The sequence below is a fragment of the Sinocyclocheilus rhinocerous genome, unplaced genomic scaffold (assembly GCF_001515625.1).
Source record: "Sinocyclocheilus rhinocerous isolate Xijiao unplaced genomic scaffold, SAMN03320098_v1.1 scaffold591, whole genome shotgun sequence".
In the NCBI taxonomy this organism is placed as follows: Eukaryota; Metazoa; Chordata; class Actinopteri; order Cypriniformes; family Cyprinidae; genus Sinocyclocheilus; species Sinocyclocheilus rhinocerous.
Window position 1 is genome coordinate 1246861 of NW_015641476.1, and position 22177 is coordinate 1269037.

The 22177-nt window shown below is 37.7% G+C and overlaps 1 protein-coding gene and 1 long non-coding RNA gene across 4 annotated transcripts in view; one reads left to right on the forward strand and one right to left on the reverse strand.

The window, feature by feature from the left end:
* Nucleotides 1–22177, forward strand: part of LOC107755070 (leucine-rich repeat-containing G-protein coupled receptor 4-like) — a 66952-nt gene that overhangs the window by 24469 nt on the left and 20306 nt on the right. For 2 of the 3 annotated variants that reach the window (XM_016571722.1, XM_016571723.1), the window contains 3 exons: nt 11613–11684; nt 19261–19332; nt 20195–20266. In XM_016571722.1, the coding sequence (XP_016427208.1) occupies nt 11613–11684; nt 19261–19332; nt 20195–20266 (216 nt within the window). Of the gene's footprint in view, nt 1–11612; nt 11685–12746; nt 12773–19260; nt 19333–20194; nt 20267–22177 lie in introns of those variants that run through there. The other variant, XM_016571724.1, reaches the window with a different exon arrangement.
* On the reverse strand, nt 6576–19098 carry LOC107755071 (uncharacterized). The gene is made up of 3 exons (XR_001641651.1): nt 19088–19098; nt 8133–8142; nt 6576–6643 (listed from the first exon to the last, which is right to left on the reverse strand). It is a non-coding gene; the product is annotated as an uncharacterized LOC107755071 (long non-coding RNA).

The following is a 22177-nucleotide window of genomic DNA, read 5'->3' on the forward strand; positions in this document are numbered from 1 at the left end:
TCAAAAGAACATAATTTGTTTGAAAATTAAAAAAAAAAATTATAAATGACTTTCACTCAATCAGTGTAATACATTCTTGTTAAATAAAACATTAATTCCTTTTTAAAAATATTTTAGAAAGATAGTGTATATTGGTAACATTTTATGAAACTTTTATTTGTCATTAACAAACATTTGTAATGCTTAACATAAGTAGTTTATAAAAATTCAAATACATTAATGAAATTTTCAAGGCATTCATAATTTGAATGTATTTTAACTAATGATCTGTGGTGGCTCATGAATATTTATTAAGTTACTTTGTAATTTTCACTTGCAAACACTCACACTCAGTTTAATGGCTTTAGAGTTGTAAAAGGGTCCGAGAGAGTATGTGTAGAGAAGGCAGGACAGAGTGTGGCGTAGTAAGGCAGTGAAGAGGCCCCTCTGCAATTTATTGAAGTGCTGAATTCTAGTCAAAGTCACTCTGATTCACTGTGTTTGGTCTAAACCAGCTGAGAGACTTGCAAGGACAGCCGGACGCTCCCTCCGACTCACTCCATTCACAAGCTTGAATTCATCTCCCTCTTCCAGAAATGAAAGATTGTAGACGTTCAGAGAGATGGTCATGTGATTATTTAGAGATCGTTCATGGTCAATAGTGTTGTTGGGATGCAGGCAGGTTGCCTTGGCAGTTAATGGGTTTGTTTAATGTGAGCTTCCTGGTGGAGCCTTGAAGAAGGCCATCTGCTGCGTTAGAAACGCCTGTCTCCCATCACATTGTCTTTTCCAATGGACACCAGACAAATGACAGGATGAGGATCTGAGATCAGTGGAAAGGAATGAAGGGGAAGGATAGACAGAGAAACAGAGGGAGAGAGATGGTCCGAACGATAAACAGAGGGGGTATACTGAGTGAGATGAACTGGGAAAGCACTGAGCCACACACACATTCTGTCTCTTAGTGTCACAACACACACAGACTAAAAAATAGGTGCAGCCATAGACAGGTCTGTACACACACTCTTACTGAAAGGTGGGAAGCCTCTCTGGTCTCACTGGAATGTGAAATGGCTTCCCAGAAAACTGGTTTTATTTGGGTTTCGTTCCCATCAAGCTTCCGTCCAGCTCCGCTCACCTCTCCAGAGAGAAAGAGAGGGAACGAATGGAGCAATTTGTGTTGGAGTACTGTGGAAAAGAACTTTCTGAATGCTGTCAGTATCCAACACTTATGGGAGGCAACTTACATTTAGGTGATGCTGTCAAAGACATCTGGACAGCACTCACTGCCAAACATTAGCAAGCATGTGGAATTTTGACCTTGCTGATATTGTATTAAAACAACTGTTATTTTAAGCTGTTGAGTTATCAACTGATTAATGTCAGATATTGGCTAATATTCTGATAACTTATCCTTCTTTATTGGATGAATGTTTCCTTTTCACCAGAGTTTTTTGTTTGTTTGTTTTTTGTACATAGTACAAGTACATTTTAAACGAAGAATTTTTGTAGCAGACTGATGTAGACTGTTAACTTGCATTTTGATTGTACATACAATAAACTTGCGTAATTTAGATCATTGCAGATTATTATATTTTAGTAAGAGTAGTGGAAAATTGCAGGCTTTACAGTCAGGAAAAGTTTTTAACGTTTTATGTTCATTTTAGAGATGGAGGAGTTCCTAATTTACTTTTGGAGACTATATTAAAGAAATAGGTCACCCCAAAATTCTATCATCATTTACCACCTTCATCTCAATCCAGTCCCAAATGCTTTATTTTCCTCTGGAGAAGGGCGTACAAAAACGAGATGTTTATTATCACTGCTGATTTGGTGTTCAAGTAACATTTCTAATTATTATCATTGTTGCAAACTGCTTGTGAAAACTGGAATTTTCAGGATTCTTTGAGAATCCTTTGATTCTTTCAGGATCCTTGCTAAATAAAAGTATTAATCTCTTTAAAAAAGTAATGTTCACGTTTATTATTTATCACTGATGTATTGTTTTTTTTATGATGGTGCTTTTTTGTTTTAGCGATTTATAACCAATTTCATTCAATGGAAAAGAGCAGCCTGGATATTCTGCAAAACAATATAAATTGTGTTCCTCACAATAAAGAAACTTAAATGGGCTCAGATTGAAATGAGGGCGAGTAAATTATGACATAATTTGAATTTTTGTGTGAAATATGCTGTTAAGTCTGTTTAGTTAATTCTGATTGGAAAATGTAATGTATTCAAGCACATTTTATAACATTTTATATATTAAAGTTTGCATATAAGTAAAAGTGAAGAGCTTAAATTTGAATGGTTTACTCTTGGCAAACTTTGCAGTCCGACTCCAACGTATGTTGTTTGTGTGGATCAGTGGTGTGTTCAGCCTTGTCCATATCTCATTACAGATAGACTATCAGCACAACCCCAACACACTGTGCTTACAGCCATGGTGTTCCAGTGGAATTAGCGGCTTAATACACTTCCTTTCTCGCATTCCTGCTGTCTTTCTCTTTCTGTAAATCCTTTGCTTTCTCTCAGACTCAAATTTTTTTTTTTGTGGTTTGACATGTTTGCTCTTAAGGCTGAGTGTTTGTGTTAGAGCACACGTGAGGGAATTGGCTTCTTGCTCTGTGACTCCAGAACTGTAGCCCTTCTTGGACTAGACATAGAGCTGCCTGTGTGTTGGTGTGACTTGGTGAATACATTTTATTTTTTGTTATTATTTAAATTTTTTATTTTTATAGGGTATAAGTTATGCGTGCCTGTGTGTGGTCATTTTCTCTTCTTTTAGTATTGGGCAAGTCTGTAGTTTTTTTTAGAATCTCATTCTCAGGTAGTTTAGTTCAAAGAGGGTTTATACTGGAACTCATTACTCAGAGTTTAAATCTCATGTTCTGCGTCAGACGGCACTCTTTTCCCAAACATTTTAAGAAAAACATTTAAGTGCTGTCTTCCCAAACATTTAAAGATCCAAATACGGTGTTTGAATTCATATACATAGCTTATATGAGGCCATCACGCCTGTCATTCTTATAGAAAATGTCCCTTTCACTGACCTTGTGGACTAATCTGTTCACTTATCTTTCTGCTTTTTTTTTTTTTTATAATTTCATGGTTCAAACCATACAGTTGTCTACTTGAATGGCAGACAGTTTGCTGGAGCTTAAATATGACTCAGACTTCTCTCTTGTGTAGAGAAGGAGAGGAATTTGTCAGGCATGACATCATCCAACCCACTGATAGGATTCCAGTGTTTAGTGTTCATTCTCTACTGTATGTAATGCTGAAGGAAAAACAAATCATCAGGCTTGTGAGAAGAGACTAATGTGCTTCAAATTCAGGGTGGGGTCCTGCTTGAAACAACAAACCCTCAGCCCAACTCAGGCCTTGAAACTCAGTGCGGGATTGTAGGTATTGCACACAATTTTAATCAATCCCACAAGCTGCGCATTCAAAATGTAGGCAAATAATCACTCAAAATAATCTGTTTTATTTGGATTATATTAAATTTCTATTACATTATATACAAGTGAATAAATAGAAAGGACCCTATGAATTGGCTGAATAAAATTAGATGTAGCCTACTGTAGTGCCTTGTGAGGAACATTTAGATAACATAGGACAGAAAGTGTCTTTATTTCATGAGCACAAGTCCATTTTTAAGGAACACACCCTTTTTATGCTTGATCCTTAAAATACATCATTTACAGGGCTGTCAATCAAAATGGAGTTGTCACAGAAACACCTCACCCTTCTTGGCCTGAATGCCAGCCGGTGAATGAGACCCACCCATGCCCCGACACACGCACACCACATCTACAGGCTAGGCTTGCCGCGATAGACGGTGTTGACGGTGATACCGGTGTTAAGCCGCAACACCGGTTATGTCACTTGCCCACCGCGTCTGCCCACGCCCGCTGCGGTGATACCGGTGTTACCGGTGTTGTCACACGTCGATTAACCGGTGGGAAAATTTCCTCACTGTCACAACTCTACTACAGGCCTTATCATGGGGCAGGCTGTGGCTGGGCTCCTTCAGGGCTTGGCAGGGCTATGAGCGGGCTGGCCCTGCTGTTACGTGGAGCTCTGTGGGCAGCTGCGGCCACCGAAAAACCTGATGCGGTGCTGGTGTGGTTTGCCTACACGCGGATGCTCCCATGTTTCACTGATGCAGTGCAGTGGAAATGTAAAAGTTAACGCTCAGAATCTTAGCAGAGGAGTTTAGGAGCCCACGGAGAGCAGCTACTATTGAATACATATTAAGTAACACTGCAAACGTGCCCACAAAATCTGTGCTAAATGCAATTTTCCCAGCCTAATTACTGATCTTGTAGGTTGTTACTAAGTAGAGATTGACCAGTAATCCTTTTTACTGATATTTTTGTATGATATTTAAATGTTTTTTTTTACATAATCGCCTATCATTTTCATATAAATAATAAATGTTCTCTAAAGAATAAACCCCAAAATATCAAAATATTTGTAATATTAATTAACTGAGGATAAATATTTATACGTATATCTGTGTGTTTGTTGATTAATTAATTGGTATATTATTAATTTGTTACATTGATTAACTGAAGAGTATTGGGTAAATAATTCATATTTTTACATGTGTGTATATGTGTGTATATATATATATATATATATATATACACTAGTGCTGTCAATCTATTAAAAAATAACTAATTAATTGCACATTGTTTTCTGCAATTAATCACCATTAATACCATCTAACATTACATTTTTTTTAAATATACATTTAAATTGCAATAATTTTACATTCACTCTTCAAATTAATGTAAAAACAACATAAAGACAGTGTATTTTTAATATTTGTTTAACCCTTTGAGCGGTAAGGTCCCACACATGGGATTTTTATTTCCGTGCCCCTGGGAGCATGGTCCCACATATGGGATTTAGAACGTTCGGCTTTCACGCTTTATCTGGCACTGAGCCAGAGAGAGAAGTGCTCTGCGCTTGTCATATTATCACAACTATGCAGTGTTTTTAACCACATAATGTTTATTTTAGGTTTCAGACATTTAAATACACATAAGTACTAGTAAAACAATACATTTAGAGTTTGTAAAATACACACATATGTCTATGGAATAACAATAACAATCCATTCAAATTTAATTTGTCCATGTGTTTTATTCATATCAGATACACATAGTGTAAGTAACTATAAAGTTCACTCTATTCTTCACCCAGTTCACCGGCCACTTATTACTTGTATTTCGGGAGAAATTGATGAATTCACGTGCAGTAAATCTGACTGACAGGACTCTCTGAACTGCAACGCGAACAAACATGGCGGCGCCCATCTCACATTACAGATCACAATCAAGATAATTTAGAAAGGTTTTTAAAGGACAAAACACACTCATTTACACATATTTGTAAATCGGAAGATCAGATTGTTCATGACATGGTATGCAAGTTTGTGAATATTTTAAATTAAAAAGGAAAAACTAAATAAAAGCGATCCATCTGGCATGACGCGTCGCCATGGAAACAGTAAGGGGAAACGTTCTAAAATAACGGTCGCCTTAAAAAAGCTCACTCTGGGGGGACCGCTAGAATATTTTAAACTCACCACTGAAAGGGTTAATGCCATCTTTTTTATGATCAAAGGCGAGTATCACTGATAGCAAATACTACTGATGTCTCTAGAAAGTTTTTTTTCCTAATATTTAACCATTGACTATAGCCAGTCAACATCACAGTATAATTGAGAGTTATACATTTTAACATTTATTAGACTGTATAAAATAACAACTTCTAATTTAAGTGAACTTCAAACAGTCTTCACATAAATCCATAATAATAAATGTCATATTTAGCTTTCTGTGCCCTTCAGCAAGTAGGAAATAGACAGAAATTAAATAAAGTTATCAAACACTAAATTCTAAATTAAATATAGATGAATCCTTAAAGCTACAAAAGTTATTGATTTCCTCTTTTTTCCATTGTTCTTTGATTAACAGACATCACAGCAGCTGGTTATTAGGTTATTTTGGCTGCTTTAAGAGCTGCCGCTGCTGAACATGACGTGGATCTGACACACATCATATTTTCTCACAACTCTTTTCTGACTCACTTCAGGTCTTAAAGTCTCTGCTCATGAGCTGACGAGTTGAATCGGGTGCGTTAGATGAGGGAGACAGTGCTAGGCTGCTCCAGGACCGTTTTAAAAACCACTGCATTTCAGAGACATGTTCTTAAATGTGACTCATATATAACAAATAATTACATGCATGCACAGTTTTAAGGCAGAATTTAAAGGCCTTTTTGGTAAATTCATGACTTAACTGATGACATAACTATGACATTGCATGCTCGTAGTTTCTTTTGCGCTTTAATATGAAATGATATACAGCGCGTGCCGCCGTATTTGTGCGTGCATTTGAAGAGCACATCCTATGAGCACAGTATACCGGCTGACAGGACAAGTAAATTGGTTTTTACTGACATACGGCCTGACAACAACATCTCATCTGACTGCAGTTCACTGTTGTTCTAGTGAAGCTCCCTCATCATCTGTACCTTTTCCACACTCGATTAACAGCGCCTGGCGCTGAGACAAAGTTGGAGTGCGCATCTGAAAAGTCTTCCATTTGATGTGGTTGTAAAGATGTTCTGTATCTAAATAAATGTAATTCTTGTCAAGAAAAAAAGAGACAAAAGCAGCAATTGTGAGTGGGGTGGCCAACCCTATCTCCACCCCTGCGTTAATTGCGTTAAATATTTTTAATGCTTTAAAAAGAAAAAAATTATAATTGCATGTGTTAATGTGCTAATTTTGACAGCATTAATATATACATATATATATGCATGCATACACACACACACACACACACACACACATATATATATATATATATATATACGTATGTATGTATGTATGTATATTGATATGCATTCCTGAGTTCAGCATCACTTCACCACTGCAATCCCTACACCTGTATGCTCTATTTAAAATCAAGAAAGCATTCTAGTCTACAGTATGGATGCATGTCCGACTATAACACTGTTCTCCATATTTTGTTTTTTTAATTGCATGATAAACTGGATTGCGTGCCAGTTAGTGAATATGCACAGGTTTCTATGCTGAGATATCACGTGCAAAATTTAGCAAATTTGCCCCTTAGTGTTCAGTCAAAGACAAACAGGCTTGTTGTGCTTCTTTCAGAGTGATTAAGAGAGAGAGCATTCTATGTTAAGCTCTGAAAGAATAAATGTTGTTTTAGAAAAAGGGAAGGACTCTATCCTGATAGAAAATAAGGCTTTCATTCATAAATCAATGTTCTCTGTCCTATAGCATGAGTTTAACTAGGCTTCTGTCTCTTTCCTGCTCTATTTCTGTTACGCTTACTGACAGGCAGAAAATCTGCAGTGCTCTGTTGAGACTTGACATGTTCCTGAGCTCTCCTAAAACAAGGCTTTTCTTCTTCCTTCCATGTTTGTAGTATGCATTTTCCATTCAGTCACGCTCCATCTGTAGCGCTTAGGGTGGTCCTTATTTGTAGTCCTATTTTACTGACAATGCCAAATTGTATCTGCCTGTGCAAGCTGAAATCTTCGACTGTTTGAGCATGTTGCAGGATTTCACCTTCACAATACCCAACAGGTATTACATTATATTTCTGTCCTTCATGTTTAAAACAAAATTTTTAACGTTTTCAAACCAGCTCAAATAAGTTTTGGCTGTAATTTTTGCTAATTGATATTAATTAATCTGACTAGAAATAAGTAGAAATAGCTCCTTAAAAGACAGGTTTGCTTAAAAATTAAAATTCTGTCATGACCTTCCAACTTTGTATGGCTTTCTTTCTTTTGCACCACACAAAATAAGATATTTTGAACAATGCTGGAGTCCAAACAACATTAGACTCCATTGACTCAATTTTGAAAAACCACCAAATTTTCAAAACATCTTATTTTGTGTTCCACAGATGAAAAAAAAAAGAGGGTGAGTAAATAAAGACAGAATCGTCATTTTGGGGTATACTATTCCTTTAAGGTAAGAACGGGACATTTTTACATTTAAGTTTTAATTGTGAGGTTGTGATTTGTATAAGAAAATAGAAGTTTGATACTTGTCAATATTTTTCAATTCAGTTTGCTACCATATAAATGAGACACGTCACCTTTTAGATCCTTTTTAGGTTAATAATTATGCTTTATTTAAACATAACATAAATGCAGTAGAACTGGTCTCACACAGTCACAAACGCACACACTCTTTAAGAGCACACGCTATCAGTCTCATAGGATAGAGTTTCCACCGGTAACGGCTCCAGTAGGCCTCTGTCTCTGTCCCTGTCTTTGTCACTGCAGTGCGGCCCCTGGCCCCTAATGAGGAAACCTGCTACTCGGGGATAGAGATCACATTCACAGACCCAAACACACATACACACAGTCTTCTCTCTCTCTCTCTCTCTCTCATCCTCTCTCATCCTGGCCCCTTTCGGTGTGTGTGGTTGGGGGGTAATCTGATACACAGTGTGGCCAGAGTCCCTCGTGCTCATATATACGCTCTCAAGACAGCCCTTGCATTGAAATCCAAGATGGCGGACGATATCTTCTCCTTGTTTTTCTTTTCCTTCAGGGGTGCGGATGTGCCTCATTAGCTATCTAAATAAACAAAAGGACTGAGATGTATAACAAATAGAATGTCACATAAAAACACACTTATTATGATTTACATGCACTGGTTCTCATTTCCTCTCTGCGAGTTTGTGTTGTGGCGTCTCTAATGGCGGGTGTTTTAAGGTCAGTGTTCTGACCTCTCTCGCTGCGGATCTACCATTTGCTTTTCTAGCTGCCCACACACTTCACCTTTCAGCCCAAATGGAAAAGAGAAAGAGAGAGAGGAAAACACTTTGTGTACTGCCTGCATTTTTGTCATGCTGCTACATGCTATCTCTCCGTCTCCTTGACAGCCTCCGCTCTCTCTCTCTCTCTCTCTCTCTATGCTCAGAGCTTTGGAGCCTTAGGGAGAAAAGTAGGGACATAGATAGTTTTAAAGAGAAGAAAAATAGAATGAGGGAAAACCTAGAGAATTTTACTTCATTGAAGAAATAGTTCACCATTCTTTACTTACTCTCACTCACTGAATGATTTTCATTTTTCTATAGCAGTTTAGCAGAAAATGTATGTTACTCTTTTCCATTCAATCAAAGTGAGTGAAGATAAGTTATCAACCTTGACAAAAAGCCCATACAATTCTTTTGAAGCCCCCGGTCACCTTCAACTTTCATTGTATAGAAAAGAGCAGCATGCCCATTTTGCCATCAACCTCTCGTTAAAAAAAAAAGCTGTGTGAAACTATTTGTCCACCTGTTTTTGTTATACACATTTGTGAAGCAACATGATAACATGATATTTGTGAAGCAACATAACAATATTTGTGAAGCAACATGATAACTACTTAACATTGTTTGAAAAAGACATCTGTCAGGCTTGACGTATACGTAGTGACAGACATACAAACAGCACTTGTTGTTCAGAAATCTAACTGAATTCAGATTATTTAGCTGTATAGTATATAGTGTACACTTTGAAGTTTCTGCATAAATAAATTTCAGTGTGAATATGATCCACCTCATTAGATGTAAATTAGCTTTCATGATGATCAAGTTTGTAATAGTTTTTCAATAACCCGTTCCTAATAACCGTTTTAAAATTCATGGATGTTATTAAAGGGATATACCTAATGTGGTAATACTCAATGTGTAACCCACTAAATTATCCAGAAATTGTCCATAAATCACTGGCAACAAACAGCAGCGGTCGCACAAAATATTTGCACAATGTATAGAGATTGTGTGTTATTTAATTTGATGGCAGTTGTGTAGATCAGAGGTTAAGAGGCAGAGTGGCAGAGATTACAGTGGATGATGGGAAATAAGGATATGTGTGTGTGTGTGTGTGTACCTACTTAACCATATTTTGGGGACAAATTTGTACCATTACACCTATGGAATGTCCCCATTTAGATAGCTAAGTAAACATGTGTGTGTGTGTGTGTGTGAAAATTGATTTGTAGGTGGAAATTCATACATTTACTGCTTTTGAAATCATCATCTCCCAGCCAATCACTTGTAAGCCTCTGATGTCATACTTGCATGATGAGAAGTAAATCACCATAGTGCAGTGCTGATGACATCAAACAGATTTTGCTTTCTTCTATTACTGTTGTGTGATGCTTGATCTCACTGTCTGATCTGGATTCAGGTCTTATCAGTCGTCACAGACATACAGATCTCTGTTTGGACTTGTAAAGCATGAACATCAGCTGTGAGAGGGACCGCTCAAAGAAATGTATCAAATAGAAATACTGTATGTTGCTTTATGACAGGTTTTTGAGTAGTTCTATTTTGAGTTGTGTTAAAGGGGTCATTTTACTCTCTCTTTTCCATTTGTTGCCAACTATATTTTATACATTTACAGCACTATAATAATATATTTAAAGGGGAGGTCTAATGCTATTCTGACTTATTCAGAATTCTAAGGAGTAGGATTCTCATGCTAAACATGACCAAAGTCTCAAATTACGAATTAGACATATGATGGAGTATTTCTGTGCCAAATACACTCCTTCAGGGTTCGTATAAGTTTTGGAAAGTTTTTTTCTCTCGAGTATGGCCTTGTATGACATCATAAAGGGCGGAATTCCTTGCATGGGCACTTCTCCTGGAAGAGCGCGAGCACACATCAACCAGAGCGAGAGCAAGAGCAGCCCATCAACGTGCCTCATTCAAGTTACAGAAGTCGTCGGCAGTGCTGCACAGGACTTGCTCGAGAAGGATTTTACATTTTGTTTTTGACCACAAATTCAACAGTCACCAAAAAATGAGTTTTTGGGTTATGAGGGAAAGATAACCTTGTTCAGCTTCCCAAAGAACCCAGCGTTAAGGGAATTATTTATGTCGATCTCACAGCTTGCAGACGATGGCTACGCAAAAGCTGCGCGTGTTTGTGATTCTTTAGCTCCGCCCACGGCACGCCTCCAGGAGCTCGACTGTTTTCGGAGAGAATCGTAAAGCTGTATCTTTCTTTTATAAGTCTGATAAAACTAAAGACTCTTCGGCGATATGAAGGATGCAATACTACTATATAGGTACTCAAGATTAACATGAGATTGGCAGATTCTGTGCGTTATGCCCCCTTTTTAAAAAAAAAAAGCTTTTAATTTTTGTTGAGGTTTCAGATACTACATGTCTGTTTTCTGCAGTTTCACATGCCCATTTTTTACAGTTTATTTTGAATAAATGCTGTTTTTGGATTGGAGAGGGAGCACCTTTGAATAAATCATGATATGACCATGAAATCTAGAAAATAGAAAGCTGTGGTTGAAATGAGTGTCTGCACATGGCCAGTTTTAGTTATGTTGGTGAGTCAGCTCAAGCCCAAAGCAAGCAAAATCACAGTATGAAATCATCCATGATCTCTTCTCTTCCATGCAAAATGGTGAAGCAGTCAATGTAAACAATGTGAACCAGAAAATGTAAATCCAAACAGAAATGCATCCAAACAGCAAATGTAAATTGTTTATGTTGTGTTAACCTATAGAAATGGTGCTGCTCAACCACTGACTACGAGCATTTGTTCTTCTGTTTCCATAGGGACATCAGCATGAACAACATCACTGAGCTGCCTGTTAATGTCTTCAGAAACCTGCCCTATCTGGAAGAACTGTGAGGATGATTTCTGTTTTCTCTCTCTTTCACTATTTCCCCTCATGCTCTGTTTTCTTTTTCTTATATATTCTTGACACTTTTTTTCAAACACCATCATTGAACATCTCCATGATGATTTGAGATGATCTTTTGCTCTGTCATCATTCTTGAATATTCTTGTCTATTTTGAGATTTTGAAATGTTTATAGAACTGCAGAAACAACTTTGAAGCTAAATCCACATGGCATCCATTAAATCACTGCTGGTCTCAGTTCCAGCTTGTTGGATTATGCAAGCTCCATTGTCTTCATTTCTTTTGATAGTCACTACATTGTGTCACTGTCCAATTTCATAAATTAAAGTCTGCTAAACAGTGTTGCTCATGTCACCTCAGATTGCCAATTTTTATTGAAAATTAATGACTTTCAGACAATTTGAATCTGCGATCACTGTTAATGCTTTAGTGCTGTTATATGAGGCTTCAGGCCCATTGCCACAGAAAATCCACTCAGGTGAATATTCAGTACAACAGCACTACTGCAAGTATAACACGACTTTCTTTTCTGTATCAATTAAGCCATATACAATACTTGCACAAAATAATGTTTATTATTTAAAATAAATCAACATTAAAATAAAAGATAAACTTAAAATTAAGATAAAATCATTTACAGACAAACAAGCTACACACTGCCTATTAGAGCTTGAGATTTCCCTTAAAAAATTGCATAGACCAATTAGAGAGAATAAGCGGGGAACAGATTTGGCCACCCACAGCACCATCAGTGTGGTGCGGCACATCTGGCACAGTCTCATAGCTTACAAAGTACTGTTAGTCAGAGCATCTCAGGATGCTACGGATGTCAGATGGCTTTTGAAGCTACATCTAACTTGATCATAGCATGTTAATGACATTAAAGGAACAAACACATGCTGTTTTAGACAGATTTGGAGTGGCTGTATCAGTATATCTGAAGTAAGACTTGAACTCTCGTTGGGTGTGACTGATTTTTTTCTTTGTGTTTGTCTTTTCTTTACTTCTTCTCTCATTCCACGTCTGCCCATCTGTGGGAAGGGCAGATAACATCTGTCTTAAGTGATATCAGGTACCAGCGCTTCCAGACTGCTGAAATGACCAGCTCCCTCGCTCTTTTCCTTTTTTTTATTCGTTTGATTGGAGTGTGTTTTCTTACCCTCGTGTGTCTTTCATCCACTCCAATCTCCTCAGCTCTCGTTCCCAAACAGTTCGCCAGTGCTTTGTCAAAGGCCAATTTGCTTTTCAACGCATTGTGAGAAGGAATGAATGGCAGGAAGAAAGAGGGCAAAACAATGGTTTCCGTGACAACTGGAGTTTTCAGAAGCGTGTGCTATCTGGGAATGGGGTGAGGGGTGCGCGAGGTCTCCGGGACCTGTACAGCACTGCATTGTGCCAGATGCTCTTTGTCAGGTTGCTCATGGTTCAGTGGTCACAATGGGTGTGGTTAATCACAAGGGTCAGGAGTTCACTTTCTGGGCTTAAAATTATTTTTAAACAAATCCTGGACTGTTGTAACCATTGCTGGTAACTAAATAGTTGACGGTAACCATTGACTTCCACTGTATTTTTTGTTAGCAACATTCTTCAAAATATCATCTTTTGTGTTCAACAGCTGAAATAAATTCATTCAGGTTTGGAACAACTTGAGAGTGAGTAAATGATGACAGCATTTTAATTTTTGGGTGAACTATTTTCTCATGAATTTCTGTAAAACATTTTTGTAATCTATTTAAAAATATGTATCATCATTTTGTATGCCAGTGGCCTAAAGAAGTTGCTTTATAATGATATATAAAGGCATTTCTATAGTGGCCTGCAGTACAATTGCAAAGACTGCAATTATTTTTAATTAATGTAGTTCTGAACTGAAAGTAAATGTTTTAAACTTAAATAAAAGTGCACCATTAAAGCTCTTGACCTGGGAGATGTCACTTGGACCAATCTGAATCCAGCCTCGCTGGATGTGTCCTAAACAATACAGCAGGGAAATCTGACAATGCCATATTGGATAGCTATATTGCATCGCATTGACTTATTAGTTCATTTGTAATTTGTTTTATATAGGTAATTCTGTCTTGGCTGAACCCTTCAGAGGGTCACATGACATTCAGTTGCCGTGCTCACTGATGTGGTTACTAAAGCAACACGCCGGAGTAGCGCTACACAGCTTTGGCAACACACTGACCACAGAATGAGACTTAGATTAGTTCCAGACAAATAAAGATCAGGGGTGACATCTCCCCTCTCAATGCATCAGACTGCTGAGTTGTGACACTGAGTGTGTACTTAAGAATCCACCCATGGTATCCTGGCCAAATCTGGTGGCTTTGAGACACAGCCAAACCAGAACGATGTAGAGAGAGAGTCATGGAGCAAGAAAACGTCTCTTTTTCCCGCACCGCTAACTCAACCGCATTGGTGTGCCACAACAAATGTGTTGATGTAAACAAGAACGCAGTTAGACGGCAGTTGATTGTGTAATTTGGGGTTTGTGTTGTGGTTGTAGAGAGACATATTCTGTCAAAGCCTGTGTGTTGGTTCATAATTTTAACTTTTTAGTATCCCAGCAGTCCTTTTAATCTCTCCCTGTGTTTTCTCTCTCCATCCATCTCATTGTGTGTGGCAATATTTCAACACTTAGAAGCTGAACCCCTATGATCCTGCGGACTGATAAGCCACCCCTGTCATGTCCTCACCATCATAATTCCAGCAGTATTATCCAGTGTCACATGTTGTTTTCCCCCTCTCTTTCCCTTTTTTGTCTGTTTGTCTTTCTCCAGGTCTGCAGGTGAATATTGGAGACACCGTGCCACAAGTTATCCATAGACTTAGGGTGTGTTCACACTTGTAGTTCGGTTTGTTTGGTTCATTTGGTCCGGACCAAAAAGGAAAATTATACATTTGGTCCTGGTCTGCTTAGCGTTCACATTGCCATTTTTGACAGCGAACCTGAAGACACCGAACCTAAAGGCATAGTGATTAGTGGTCGACCGATATTGGTGTTTTGACTGCCGATGCCGATATCTTGGAAAGCAGGGTGGTCGATGGCCGATATAAAGCCGATATCATTTTCTTTATTTTATTTAATATTTAAGAAATTTGAAATCATTTGGAAATGGATTAAAAAAATAAATGTGTAAAATAAACATGCTTATACTTTAAATGACAAAGTATTTCTCACAAATAAACAAATATTTAATAAAAATATAATTAAAAAGGAAGTAAACATAAGCTGAACTCTCCTCCTGTCCGTATTCAATTCACACAGACCGACCGTCACGCAGAGTACACGCGATCGTGCAGGATACACATGCACACTTCACAAGAAGTGATACATTCACAACCTGATTGGTCAGCTTGAATGACGTATATATTGTGACGGAACTTACCGAACACCCCAAACAAAAGGTGCGTTAGGCTTAAAGCGGTGCACACATAATTCGCTTTAAGTCGAACACACATAATGCCGTCTGCTGAACTAAGCGCGCTCATTCTTGCATGTACATATAATTTTATTTTCACCACCTGCAAACTCACAAGGAGCTCATAAAAGGCACTTTACCTCATTGTTGCTCCACGTTTGCCCTCTGCTCATTTTGTTTTGGTTATTGGTGCACACCAGGGTTCGGATGGCAGCGTTCAACCTTACTCAAACGAACCGCACTAACAGAGCAATCGCACCAGGGTTCATTTTAATCGAACCAACCATGACAAGTATGAACACACCCTTACATATATACTTTGGTATTATGGAGAATGTAAGGGGGCTTTCACACTAGCCCTTTTGGTGTGCACCCGGGTTTGTTTGACTTTAAAGTTCAGTTCAATTGGATAATGTTTTCTGAACTCGGGTGGTCTGGTGTACAGTTCATGTGAACTCCGGTACGGTTAACTTCTGATGTTAACGCAATCGTACTAAATCGCGGAATTGAACCGCTATTAATGATGGTCAAACTGTTTATATGTGTGTTTACTCACTCGCTTTCCTGATAAGTGTGACTGACGCGCTGCAGCAGAAAGAATTTATATCTCATTTCTGCTCGCAGAAAGTGACTCCCATGTTCTTTTGAAGCTTTGCATTACAGTCGTGACAAATTAGATGCATGTGCCGCTCTGTCTTGGCGTTTTGTAAATTAATCGCAAATTTTCAAAATCATAAGTAAAAAATGAAGTGAGCAGGCATCCATTCATTTTGCCATCTTCTGCATAGTCGTAACCTAGTAACAGGGGTAAGCAGCTGCCTCTCTGATGACGCAAATGTTCCGTGGTTCGGAACCAAAAAAAACACAGTATGAACACAAACCAGCGGGGACAGCGGGAGGGGGGATCAATCAAACTCCAGGTCGGACCAGGCAATCGAACCAAGCATGAAGCATCATTTTTTATTTATTTATTTTTTCCACAAAGTCATTTATTCATCTCAGCATCAGTTGATCAGTGGGCAAATGATCCCTGGATTTTTTTTTTTTTTTGCCAGTTCCGTGGTGCTCCATTTCACATCGTTCTACATTCTGGAGAGAATAGACTTAAATGTCACTATGTACAAGGTGTAATGGTTGCTTAAGATATCACATAGGTTTACGTACAATACAATAAAGCATCTCGCGGTAATATACAATTCCAGCATTATGAAAATGCCTCTCGGAGAGAACACTTAAATGGCATCACTTTGGCACTTTTACGGCAATGAATTATCTATAGAGAGGAATGATTATATAAACAATGACATCATTCTTATATCATCCCATTTATATTGACACCAGCCTCAACATTCAAGCAATCAAGCGTTTCGGCGTATATTGCAGTGCATTAAAATAATGTGCTTGGGAAGCCATTTACATGAAGGTTGATAATGGGTTTGGGTTTTGCCCTATGTGGGTCTCTTCAGTGTACTTGCATCCAGTAAACCGTCTTTGAAAAGCAGCAGAAAAACAAATAATTTTCCTCTATAAAGAGCATTTAGCTTTATTACATTACCATAGATCTACCACCTTCCTGTCCTGTCCTTTTTTTTTTTTTTTTTTTTCATTTGTCTTTTTTTTTTTTTTACAAAGACAGCAGACAAGAAAGAATGTAACATTTCAAGCTATTAAGTCCTCTAAAAATGGCACTCACAAACCATCTACTTTAATATAATGAAAAATTCAGTTTACGTGTTGCTTGCAAAATTTTGCAGCTTTCAAATCTGTCAATGGAAAAATTAGTCTAGATGATATAGTCATGGAAAATTCAGCGACAAAAACAAAATTATTTAGAGCACCTTTATAATGGCAGAAGTTATAACAGAAGTTGAAAGATAGGTGGATCCCAAACATCACACAATTATTTTTGTAAATCATTGCATATCAAACTTCCTTATAAACTCCTTGAAGACTTTTCTCTCAGTTTGGTTACTTCCACACACAGGTGGTGCTGTAGTGAGGAAGGATGGACATTGCATATGTTTTTTTTTTTTTTTGCATTGAAATAATAATCACACTGCAAAAGTCTTATTTGTATATAATATTTTAGATTTGATTTATTTCAGACATGCATCTAAGGGCCACCAAGGGGCAGTTAACACATCCTGATGCTGTAAACATCTAGATAAATGTGTGCAGTCCAGTACTTCCTGTAATGAGAGGGGCCAAATGGAAGGCTTTCTGTTCTTTCTGAAACGCTGTGGCCTATTTCTGCTCCTAACAGATGATAAGAGAGTTAGAAGAGTGTGAGAGAGTTCTCTGACTCCAGTTTCAGTGGGTGATAAATCTGGTGTTAATCTCTCAGGCCTGATTTGGTGAAGTTATGTGGACCCTTTGCCTGTCTTACCACACACAAACACTCTCGCACACCAGTTAACGGCACTTGCAGCATTGAAAAACGCATGTATGAAAACAATTTACATCCTAGCATGTATCGTGCAGTACAGCTTAACCTGTGTACATGCCTTCACATGCCATGTGAAATTCTGATTCAAGATGTCCACTTGATTCTCTCTGAATAGAAGGTGTCAGGCTGTGTGTTGTCCAGCCCAGAACATATCTGTACAATCAGAGCTCATCAACTTCACAGCACATTCATTCCAACCATCACATTCTGACACGTCCTTAGGTATTTGTGCTGTCCATTCAGACAGAGTCTGGAGAGGCTTTTGCCTACAAAGAGCAAGTTAGCACTTGGAGAGAGCAACGCTTATCAAACACACTACTGTCAGCACCGCAGATATCAGCTGCTGTATATATTGTACTCCCGCACTAAGTCTGTAGGCTGTTTATAGTTGCCAAGCCACATAGCAGTAGACCCCTTGCTAAGCTATGCCCTGCTTAGTTACGTTGCTAATTTAGACAAGCTTTACAGAATGTCTCATAGACAAGAAGCTGGAGAATTCTGTAAAAAAAAAAAAAATTATATTGTGAAATAGTATTACAGCTCTTTTCTAATTTAATATATTTTAAAATGTAATTTATTCCTGTATGGGCAAAGCTGAATTTTCAGCAGCCGTTACTCCAATCTTGTCACATGATCCTTGAAATCAATGTGCTGATTTGGTTCTCAAGAACTCTTATTATCAATGTATAATTATAATCATGTATGTACTTTATATGTGTGTTTGTTTATAAAATATTTGTATATTAGTTGCTAATTATAAGTGACATAGCAACAATGATGTTCTGTGTTGTGGGATTGTTTCCTTAAAATTGTTTCATTTAATTTAAACTACAATTAAACTATCCTTAGGCTTACAATTAGAAAAAAAGTAAAAAATTGTCACTAAGGACTGGCCAGTTACATTTAGGCCACGTGTCACCAAAGCTTGTGTTTTTTTTTTCATTTGTTTTCAAAGGGAGCGCTGTTTTCTAAAACACCATGAGAAAGGCGCTGATCATTCATTTCAGCTGAGTACTGTGCGTCTGGCGTTTTTTCTCAGCGCCGATAGTTCAACTTTGTTCAACTTTGGGTAAAATGCAGCACTCATCACTGTCACTTTTTAGTCAGCTAATCACAGTGGAGGAGGGGTGGGACTAATACCACACCGACCAACCATCACACCCTGCTTGTACTACGACTGAATAACAATGGAGAAGTTAATATTGTTTGTCTCCGAGTATTCATGTCTTCACCAGATGGAATTCCCGGACTACCACAAAATTATGAAAATAATGCTTGGAGAAACATTTAATTTGTGATGTGTCATATTACTTTAGAGGATATTCCGTATCATAGCAACCAAAGCGTCTTAACTGAAAATGCAGAAGCACTCACAGCTAGGCGTTTTCAGCAGAGCATCTGGCATTTTCAGTTGATTGAAAATGCTTTGGTGGACACACAGCCTTAAGGTGGTGCTTAGTGAAGGGTAAATTAAAAAATGAATGTCGCAGTTGTGCGTTTCTCCGCATTTTACAACAGCTCATCCTGCGTAGTTTTTAAATCACTCTTTCTTCACTGTTCCTTCCCACTCATAACTTCACTTTCACTTCCTTTGACACCCTTTCTCCAGCTTTCCATCAGAATATCTGACATTTTTGCAGTCTAGCTGAAATGAAGTATCTCTCTCTCTCTCTCTCTTTCTCTTCGTAGACGTTTGGCTGGTAATGACCTTGCATTCATCCACCCAGAGGCTCTGTCTGGCCTCCATCAGCTTAAAGTCCTGTAAGTATTCAACACACACACCTCTATTTGATGCAGGCTAACTCGTTCACCCAGTGAGAAGATCTTGTACAGTGCAGTGAGAAAGAAATAGATCCTGCTGTGTGTTTTGTTGAGTTGTTAAGTGGTGTTGTGTTACAGGAATTTCACTGCTACTGGATCAGCAAGTCTGTCAGTGTCTGATGGAGTACCTTTCATCATGATGCAGCATGATGCATTCTCTCTCTCCATCTCTCTCTTTGCTGTAACTCATATTCTGTCCTTCAGGTGTTTGTGAGCCAATTCAAATGCAGCTTATCAGCAGCCCGGTCCAATCAGCCATGCTTTACATAAAGCTAATTTTCCTCTTCCTGTCCTCATCCAGGGCTATTTCAAAGCCCCATGGTGCTCTTACAGCTCATCCAGACACTGTTGTGAGAATTGAGTTAGGGAAACTGATTGCGGACCAAAAGCCGTTGGCTTTGAAACTATAGATGTTGGAGATGATTTGGGACCAGTTTTTATTTACTGTGGTCATGTGTTTGTGAATGCCTCTTGGCTGGGCTGTGTGTATGTAACCGTATGTGTGTGTTAGTGTGTAGTTGTGTGTGCTGTGGCTTGGCACTGAGTAGGAAAAGCTGTCCTCGCGGCCTATGCCATTTGAGTGACGCCAGAGAGCTGATAGGGTAGAGGAAGCAAGATATGCACCATGATTAGCTCAGAACGAGACACACGCACAAACACATTAAATCAATACTAGAGCTTATATAGTGGTTATATTTGTGGTGAAATCTTGAAGAGAAGTGTATATGTATTGTGTTGTGCTGTGATGTGTCATTGATGTGCACACAGTACATAATGGTGGCATTTTAAACTTCTTTTTCAGGATGCTTCAGAACAATCAGTTGAAGACTGTCCCAAGCGCAGCTCTCAAGAATCTCCATGCCCTGCAGTCTTTGTAAGCATCTCAGCATTTTTCTCTTTCCCACTCAACAAGAAGTACTTTAAACTACTGTTCTATAAACTATTGTTCAAAAAATGGGGTCAGTAAGATACAGTAAGATAGAAATTGATGCTTTTATTTAGAAAAGTAACAGTAAAGAGTGACAATAAAGACGTTTATCATTTTCAAAATACTCCTATTTCAAATAAATGCTGTTCTTTTGAACTTTCTATTCTTTAAAGAATCCTGAAAAAAGTATTATGGTTCCACAAAACATATTAAGCAGCACAGCTGTTTACAACATTGATAATAATAAGTAATGTATCTTGAGCATCAAATCAGCATATTAGAATGATTTCTGAAGGATCATGTGACACTGTAGTCTGGAGTAATGATGCTGAAAATTCAGCTTTGATCACAGGTATAAATACAATTTTAACATATATTAAAATAAAATGATAAAAAAGTTAAATTGTAATAATATTTCACAATATTACCTTTTTACTGATTTTTTTTAATCAGATAAATGTAGCCTTGTTGAGCATAAGACACTTCTTTCAAAAATATTAGAATCTTACTGACCTCAAACTGTACTACCAGAGCCTTCTGATTGACGTGTCATAATTGGCTCAGATCATTGGCTGTTTGGCTGATCATTGCTTGCCAATGTCTGATAATCACTTTTACTGGCCAATACAGATGATTGGCTTATACTGTACATTGGTGCATTGCTTTTAAAAAAAAAATCCTGTCCATGTAATTTTGTCAGTTACATATATAATGTTATGATAGCAATGATCTTATGTATTTCATCAAGAAATGTTTACATGGCAATGTCTCAGATGCATTAGAGTTTCTGTAACTGTGCATTGTTTGTTTGTGTGTCTGTCCTTTAACTTTGTCTCAATGAGATTTAGTCCAGCTGCTGTTTCTGCTGTGGGACAACGTGTGTTTAAAAAATCAGCTCTCAGCCATTATCACCTCTCCAGGTCTCTTCTTCTCTCTATCTTACCCCCTCAAGTTGTGTGTTTTTCCTCTCTTTTTCCCTGTTGTGCTGAAGTAATGTGTTTTGGCACAGTCCACCTGCTTTTGGATAAGGCCTTATAGAATGACCTGTCAATCAACGTGCCTTCTGCCCCTCAGCGAGGATGATGAGAGAAAGAGTAGGAATATAGTCAGAGCAGATGCCAAAGATGAGAGACACAGGAGAGAGAGGAAAGGGGGCAGTCCTCCGGGAATGTGTTCACCCTGCAGGCTTTCTGCACAGGTTCTTCAGCTGCACTAATCAGGCTACCAAAAAAAAAAAAAAACCTCCTATTTACAGTAACATTGCTGTGGGGAACAAGGCGGAGACAAAGCCTGTAGAAAACACCAGGGGAAAAAACCCTTTACTTCACTTACAGCAATTCTGTTTGATAGCTCGACTAATTAATTTTTGGTTGTAGCTAGTGATGCACAGAGTATTTTGGTGAAAGCTGATACTGAAAACCAAAAATCAATTTTAAATTAGCATATGTTTGAAATTACTATGACTTTTTATTCATATTTTACTATTTTTGTGCTTTTATATATACGTTCCCATTCAAAAGTTTTTTTTGGTTTTTGTTGGTTTTTGAAAGAGGTCTCTTATGCTTACCAAGGCTGCATTTATTTGATCAAAAATACAGTAAATACAATAATATTCCAAAATATAATAAATAATTTTGTTCCATTTAAATAAATATATTTTTATGTAATGTATTCCTGTGATGGCAAAGCTGAAATTTCAGCATCAGTTACATTTAATCTTATTATTATTAGTGTTGAAAACACTATTTTTGTTTAAACCATGATATATTTTATAGGATTCTTTGATAAATAGAAAGTTCAAAAGAACAGCATTTATATATATATATATATATTTTTTTTTTTTTCTTAACCCCCAAA